General features: G+C 44.9%; 1 protein-coding gene across 1 annotated transcript; it reads left to right on the top strand.

Moving 5' to 3' along the window:
* The first annotated feature begins 651 nt into the window (after positions 1-651).
* Positions 652-7,972, top strand: mmp25a (matrix metallopeptidase 25a). Its single transcript, XM_035398179.1, has 10 exons — positions 652-1,123; positions 2,752-2,884; positions 3,354-3,492; positions 3,867-4,189; positions 4,831-5,010; positions 5,095-5,191; positions 5,727-5,809; positions 6,012-6,164; positions 6,466-6,750; positions 7,427-7,972. The coding sequence occupies exons 1-10, from the start codon at positions 1,028-1,030 to the stop codon at positions 7,687-7,689; spliced, it is 1,752 nt and encodes a 583-aa protein (XP_035254070.1). The 5' UTR covers positions 652-1,027; the 3' UTR covers positions 7,690-7,972.
* Positions 7,973-8,296: the final 324 nt, after the last annotated feature.

Raw genomic sequence — 8,296 nt, 5'->3', positions numbered from 1 at the left:
ATGTCAAGCTACTTCATACCACAGAAGCTACGCTAACAGACTGCTCTAACATATTTAAACTAAGCTGTCTGTGGGCCAGTTTCCTCAAAACAAAAAACTTTAAACATTAAATATTGGGACCTGAAGGTCAAAATTCCACTGTTCATTGGGGAGAATAGTGCAAGTTGAACGCGTGCTGCTTGTCAATGCCCAAAGCACAGGCCCAGCACATCTGTGATTTATCTTAATTTTTTCCATTTATTTATTCTTCATTGTAATTTTGTCTCTTTTATCCCTCCGTAAATTTCGCTGTGAAATTTCACCTCATTTCCCCTCATTGTGACTTGGCTGGATCGAGGACGTGGCGCAGTGTGTTGGTGTATTGTGCACTGAATAGGTTTTAGCCCACAGACCAGGCATTTACTCCAAAGAAAATGGCCAGTTTTTTTTATTTTTTTTTATTTTTTTTACATAGTTTGTAGTTTAGTTTATACCGGAACAGGCCACACTGATCACCTAAACAAGCCTCGCTTTTTTACCAGGAATGACAGAATGTGAGCATGGGTATACAGTGTGAGTGACTGGTGTGTGTGTGTGTGTGTGTGTGTGTGTGAGAGAGAGAGAGAGAGAGAGAGAGAGAGAGAGAGAAAGAGAGAGAGAGAGAGAGCTTTCCACTAAGTGCTCTCCTCTTATATTGATCGGTTGGTTCTTGCCCTGCCTAGTCCTCAGGGAGAAGCAAGACAAAATAACAAGACGGCCCAGGGAAAACATAGCATAAATATATATAGTTTGTTGCCGATTAAATTTCCTTTGCAGGTAATGAGGCGATGGCACGTAAACTGGTGAATAGGATATCGGAAACGATTACTCGTTTTGTATGACACGCGGCTACAATACGCGCGGTGCCCACGGTGCAACCCAGTGAATGTATTAGTTAGGCGCGAGATCAATGGTTGTCTTTCAGTTTCACAGTTTCTCTGTGAGCGTTTGTCTAGGCTGGATTGCGTATGACTGCTATTGACAGTGCGTTTGTAGTTACCGATTTAGAATGATTTGCAAGGCGCTTTGTGTAACTGGTACCGTGCTTCTGTGCGTCTCCTTGGGACTCAGCGCGCCTATGGCAGACCAGTACTCCCGGAGTGTGGTGAGTGTATTTATCTGCCCTTACAGTACGGAGAAAACACGTATTCTGAAAGAGAATCTAACAGTTACTATCTGGAATCGTTTTTCAGCCCCAAAGCCATATAGTTCCAATTGTAGTCTATTTAAGTGGCATACGAAAAGCTGTTGTTTTACCATTAATAATTATGATGCGTAAATGCGAAAATGTAGGAAAGACATTGAAAAAACAAATTTGTTGGGGAAAATGAATGAGTTACGATGGCTGAGATTGTTCACGGAAATGGGGATGTAAATTAATCAAGTGAAAAATATGTTTTCTATAATGCACGACTTTATCTACTTAATATATCCCAATGAGCATTATGGAGCCCTGAACATACTCCGTTTCCCCCTCTGGATTATTTCCTAACAAAATCTGAATAACAACTCAGCCACATACCCCAAGAAAAGACCATATCATCTTCTTAAATTAACATTAAATACATTAAGATTGGATATTGAAAGTGTAAGGAGCGCCGTACGCTATACTCTCAGTTGGTCAATCATACTTTATAATAGCCCCTTTGTTTTGAATTACGTTACAAAGTGATGCGTAGCCTGTATGATGTGTTTACCACTCATGTATGGGAGCCGAGTCAAGTATGCAATGCACCGTAAACACAGTTATGTATACATTCTTGTCGGTAATTCCCTGCTGCTGGAGGAAGTGGAAGCGTGGTAGCTGTGCGTCTGTGCAATCCATCATGTGTTCTTGCAATGCCTATACTCGTCCAGTGTTAATGTATCATGGCTTTTTTCAACGAAAATGCACTTATCTCACCTATTAATATTTTATACCTCAGCCTGATATGTTCATTCTGTCCTGCCTGTTCACCGCGTAATATTTTCAAAACGGTGCGTGCAACTTTCAGGTTAAATATTTACGCATGTCAGACCGACATTTCTCTTTGAGAAATGGTCACTGCTAAAGTTTGAACCTGAGTGAGAATCTGCTTATGTTGAAGTGATCGAAGATTTAACCTTCCTGACCGCAGCATAACTGACGAATATACACAAAACAAAAATGGGAAACATTTTTTCCTTGTTGTATTTAGAGCCGTATCAATATTTAGTATATTGCCAGTCACCAGTTCTAAACAGAAAAGTCCCGCTAACTTCTATATGAATGAATGCACTAAATATCTCTATATTAATTATGAAGTTATAAAACGGTAGTGAAATTACTAAAGATGTTGTAAACAACTGGAGAATTGGAGAACCATAAACATGAGTTCCACTATGTATATATATAGGTGCAATATTACAGGATATCTGGATATTTCAATATAGACATTCCTCACTTGTGTCTTATGTGATATCATCCCAATTTCTTGTGTATAGCATTTGGAAGTCGCAGAAGTGAATGATGTCGGGAGTCACGAAGCACACTGTTTTCCAAGTGTTGTGAAGGCCGTCTGTGTGGCAGCACTGTGTTGTCGTGCCCTCAGTCAACCTCGATAGCCTGCATGCTAACGAGGACATTCAGTCCCAGTAGGGTGGCTCCAAACCAGTACAAATCCAAGACTGAACTCAAGCTGCTCTTGATCTGTATCGAAGGAGACTCTCTGTCTGACACAGCTGTGCTGCCCCTCTCTTCTGCGCTTTTCGCAGGACTGGCTGACGCGGTATGGGTACCTGTTACCGCCAGACCCACGAACGGGCCTGCTCCAGACCAAGGAGGGGATTCACCGGGCTCTTCGACAGATGCAGAGATTCGCTGGCCTGAATGAAACAGGGGAGCTGGGTAATTCGGCCACAAAGTCTTCATTACATCATCTGTCTGTCACAGTCACACCTTTACAGTCTCTATTACATCACCTGTCTCTCACAATCACGCCTGTAACAGCCTATATTACATCACCTGTCTCTCACAATCACACTTGTAACAGTCTCTATTGCGTTACCTGTCTGTCACAATCACACCTGTAACAGTCTCTATTCCATCGTCTGTCTGTCAGAATCACGCCTGTAACAGTCTCTATTACATCACATGTCTGTCACAGGCACACCTGTAACTGTCTCTATTACATCACCTGTCTGTCACAGTCACACCTGTAACAGTCTCTATTCCATCACCTGTCTGTTACAGTCAGTCATATATCAGTCTCTGTTACGTTACCTGCTTTACTGTGGGCAACTCTCACGTCCCACACTCCCCCTGTCGCACCACAGAATAAAACTGCCGCACCTCTGCCTGTCTGCTCCTCTTTCAGACGCCGCCACCGTTTTCCTCATGTCCACTCCGCGCTGTTCCCTCCCCGACATCGTGGGAACGGGGGACCTGCGCAGGCGGAGGAGGAAGCGATACGCCCTGTCGGGGCTGCAGTGGGACAAGGCGGACCTCACCTGGAGGTGCGTGCGACTGCGTTCCCGCTCTGTGCGGCTCGAACGCGCGGCCTGGCGCCGACGCGGGGGGGCCACTTCCGCCGCAGATCTCCGCAACTTTCACGAAACGGCTTTGATGAAAACATCACAGCGCCGGGCGCACAGAGCCTTCATTCATGGGGACAAAACTCAGTTCCCATTCACAGCAGATTCCTCTCACCCAGCAGAGCGGCGGGTTTGAGTCCAGGGAGTCTGAGCTTATTTAATGCGGTCATGCGTATGCATTTCACCCCCATTATTAATGTTCGGTATTTTTTATTTCATTTTTATTTGATTATTACTATTAGTATTATTATCATTGTTATTATTAATATGCTGTGTCATTTGCCCCACTCTTTCAGTGTCGAGAGCTATCCCTCTCCCTCCACCTCTCCGTCTCTCCGCCCCGAGTTAGTGGTGCTCATCCTGACCTACGCCCTCAAAACGTGGGGCGACGTTACCCCGCTGCGCTTTCACCCCCTCCCCCGTCGGGGGGGAGCGGGCGGAGGGAGGACGGAGGAAGGGGACATCAAGGTGTCCTTCGCGCGGTCCTTTCACAACGACGGGTACCCCTTCGACGGCAAGGGCGGCACGCTCGCCCACGCCTTCTTCCCGGGGCGGTCCGACCTCGCCGGGGACGTGCACTTCGACGACGAGGAGGCCTGGACTCACCCCGGCTCGCCGAGTGAGTGGGAGGCGTGCGCCGCCGGGGGGGGGGGGGGGTACGCATGACAACGAGCGCACCGTGACAACGCGCCTTTTGTTTAGCGAGAGAGAGCTGAGCCGTCACCCCGGCTCCCAGGACGCCGAACCCTGGCAGACGAATTGCATTACAATACATTTATTTGGCAGATGCTTTCATCCAAAGCGACGTACAGTAAGTGCATACCGAAGGTCATTGGAACAACTATAAAACACAGGTCAGATAAGGTATGATACTAATTATGTAACAGTTATTCATAGCTATGAACACATTAAGTACAGTTCACACAGGAAATATAGGCTAGGTCAGAGAGTTGTGTTAAGTCAAACTAGGAGCCACGACAATGTATCAAGATAATGATACAAGTGCAATATAAGTGCTGGATGGAGGTACATGTAATATGAAAGTGGTACAGGGGGAACATGTGTAACATGAAAGCAGTATGAGAACAAAGTGGAAGGATATGAGTGATGAGAGTGATCCTAGATTGGGAGTGCCCTGCAGAGTGGTGATAGTTAATCCAGGTATAGTCTGAAGAGATGCCTCTTCAGACTATAGTGGATATTTCTATCTGAATCTGGTTATAAAACCTGCCAATGACAGCTCCTCTTCCTGTCTCCCAGGATTCCGTGGCAGTACAGACCTCTTCACAGTGGCCGTCCATGAGTTCGGCCATGCCCTGGGCCTCTCCCATTCGTCCTCTGATGCGTCAATCATGAGGCCCTATTACCAGGGCCCTGTGGGGGATATCAGTAGCTTCAGACTTCCTGAGGATGACAGGCTAGGCATCCAGACACTCTATGGTGAGGGGCTGCATCATTGCTCATTTTTATCTATGGTTTTCCATCAATCTTGCTAATTGTCTGTAATTGTGTTCACCTTCTCAGGAAACAGAGGAGGATTGATGACTCCACCTCCAGATTCCCCTGCCACTCCCAGTTTGCCCCGCCCTCCAACTCCTCCATCTCCAAGACCAACAAAACAGTGAGCTTCTTATTATTATTACTATTATTTATGTCATTCTTGTCACACATGGTGATACAACACTGGTAAAATTATACGTTTATGTGGAAAAATAAAGAAATTTGAAAGCTTTAGTTTTCTAATTTGCAGATGGTATAGTTTATTGATATCAAGCTTTATCATTTTCAAGTCCCATATCACATTTTTGTTGGTTTAAGCATCCTAACCGCAGTCCTTTCCGCTAATCTGCCATTCAGCAAAGAGCCTTTCTGTGTTAATGACTATTTTTCATTTTGTAAAATGTCAGATGGAATCCTATCGTTCTAAGCTCTCAAAGTATTATTTTCCATCTCCATATCTTTGTTTTCTCTGAGTTGGGAATGCCCAGTCATGCTCACAGAACTGTCACTGTAATACATGTCCTCTTTGTGACAAACAATTTCCGTAATGGTGAATAGACAGTCGTGATATGCTCGATGACTGCTTCCTTCATCAGCGGTGTATTGACTCCTCCCTCTTTTAGTCTATCTCATGTGCATATTCCTTTCTCTCTTAGCCTAGATCCATCTCATCTGGATCGCTGTGAGGGAGGCTATGATGCTGTGGCCAATATCCGAGGAGAAGTGTTCTTCTTTAAGGGTGAGAGCTGCTGCCACCAAATCTGCAATAAAACCTAGATCCCTGCAATCTAGAACACAGCTGTCTTGGATCCAGAAGTTTTACTGTGGGCCCTGACCTTGAGGCAGTGTGATTCTTAACTAGAACCGTGCGCAGTTCCAGGTGATCTGTCCTTCGCCGTCCGTTTTTCAGGTGAAAGTTGTTCTGTTTGTGTGCGACTCAGGTCCGTATTTCTGGCGGGTCCAGCGGTCGGGGTCCCTGGTGTCGCTTTCCCCGGCTCTGATCTGCAACTTCTGGAAGGGGCTCCCCCGCGAAACCCGCCGAATCGACGCTGTCTACGAGAGGAAGGGCGACAGCCGCATAGTCTTCTTCATCGGTGAGAGGCTCGGCGTTACAATGCAACAGACCTGGGTCAAATACGCATTTGTTTTGGATTCAAATACTTTTCTGTGCCCTGTTGACCTTGCCGATAATGACCAGAAGGCAGGGTTTGTACTTTTTGAGAGTATTTCATTGGTTTCGACACACCAGACAAGATCAGTAAAGCGTAGAAAAGTATTTGAATCCAAAACAAATACGTATTTGACCCAGGTCTGCAATGCAGTGTGTGTTTTGTTTGGAGGAAGCCAGTTAAGAACATACTGCATGTAAACGTCTCCATCCCCCTGTTTGTACAGGTGACCAGTACTGGGTCTTCAAGGACACGTCCGCCCTCCATGGGTACCCCCGCCCCCTGTCAGACTGGGGGTTGCTCTCAGGCGACGGGAGGCCGTCTGAGAGGGTGGGGGCGGCGTTCGTGTGGGCACATAACGGAAAGACCTACCTGTTCAGCGGAGGGGAGTTCTGGAGGTTTGATGAAGGAGGGAGGGGGGCAAGGACTCTGAATACGGGCTACCCCAGACCTACCTCCCTCTGGGGCGGGGTTCCCACTGACCCCGATGACATCATGAGCTGGACTGATGGTGAGAATCTGAAAGACCTTAAGCTAAGGCTGTGTTCCAAACTGTGTAGCTGTGTTCTGTGTTCTCATGTTCCTGTAAGCACATGACTTCCGGTACACTTGCAAGAATACACTGATCGAGTGTAAGAACACTTAAACGTACTTGTACTTTGAAGTCACGAATACTGACCTCTAACCTTAGCAAGAAAAACACTGACACTACAAAAATCCCCAAATAAAATCTGCTTACCCTTGTATACATACATCATCCTGTCTTGTCATCCGTAAAAAAATTTAATACAGAGCAGAAAACTCACGCAATAATTACCGGGAAGGGTAGGCATGGAAAAGTCTGAATCGAAGCGATGGTTTGATTCATACTTTGTTTTTTAGTCCTTCCAAGAACATGAAGAGAATTTCCGGTGAATCTCACATTCTCGCCGTGTTGGAATGCACTTGATCACATGACCATTTTACTTCCACACCTGCTATATGCTCTAGATAGAACACAAGTATAGGGTTTGGAGCACAGCATAAGTCTCCATTCCCTCTCCACCCTCCTCTTTTACTCCATGTTTATGTTTCCATCCTTTCTCCATCACTATTTGTCACAGTTCTCTCTGCTCTTCAACACATTTTCTCTCACTTTTTTTCCCTTTGATTTTCATCACGTTTTTCACTCTTTATTTACCTCTTAGGGGACACTTACTTCTTCAAGAACAACTCCTATTGGGTGGTGAAGAGTGGAGGATTGGATCATGAAACTGTCACTCCTAAATCTATCGCAGTTGATTGGATGAGATGTCCGCCTCCTTCGACTCCTACCCAGTTATCAGGCAGCTGCAATGCTAGGGCCTGGAAGTGCAACTGTACCAGGAACAGAACTGTCCTAATTCAGGCCTCCCATTGGCTAATCTTATTTTCCCTCACTTTGATATTCTGGTCTCTTTTAACTCATTGACAAATGACTTTAGTTTGAGTTTTGAATGTACAAGGATGCATTTACTTGGATTATTTGAATAGCAGAAATCATTTTTAGTTGTAATGCAATATAAACTGGGTTGAATTCCAATTAATATGTTTTATATTACAATATTTGAAAGGGTTAACTTTGTATTAAATCATTTGAAGAGAACAAAAACTTCAATGGGATACCCTTCCTTTCCAATTAAAATGTGCAGAGATGTGAACAACAGATTCTCTGGAATAATATTTTAGAATAAATTATCAAATTTATAAATGAATTAATGTGCAGTTTGTGTTTTGTATCTATGTTTCTTTGGTCTTTGTTCTACAACACTAACATTACATTAACATTTTAGTAGTTCTTCCAGTAAGACTATTATAAATAAGCATATAGAATTTGCCACACACACACACACACACACACACACATATGTGTTTTGGTGGTGCTTGGAAAAGCACCACCAAATAGCCTCCACCTGGTTCAGAATGCAGCTGATTCTATTTTGCCTGGAGGCCTGAGCATATCACCCCAGTGTCTGCATCACTTCACTGGCTACTCCTTAAGCTTGGAGCTGATTTTAAGGTGGTGGTAGCGATGGTGG

Source organism: Anguilla anguilla, chromosome 17 (genome assembly GCF_013347855.1).
Source record: "Anguilla anguilla isolate fAngAng1 chromosome 17, fAngAng1.pri, whole genome shotgun sequence".
Taxonomy (NCBI): Eukaryota; Metazoa; Chordata; class Actinopteri; order Anguilliformes; family Anguillidae; genus Anguilla; species Anguilla anguilla.
The sequence above is the reverse complement of the archived record's forward strand: the minus strand, read 5'-3'. Positions and strand labels throughout refer to the sequence as shown.

What these genes read in the sequence shown, in the direction of transcription:
- mmp25a (XM_035398179.1), top strand. Translation starts at nt 1,028, where the DNA reads ATGATTTGCAAGGCGCTTTGTGTAACTGGTACCGTGCTTCTGTGCGTC. An exon ending in GACTCACCCCGGCTCGCCGA is followed by an intron (nt 4,190 to 4,830) that starts GTGAGTGGGAGG and finishes CCTGTCTCCCAG; the next exon opens with GATTCCGTGGCAGTACAGAC. An exon ending in TCTCCAAGACCAACAAAACA is followed by an intron (nt 5,192 to 5,726) that starts GTGAGCTTCTTA and finishes TTTCTCTCTTAG; the next exon opens with CCTAGATCCATCTCATCTGG.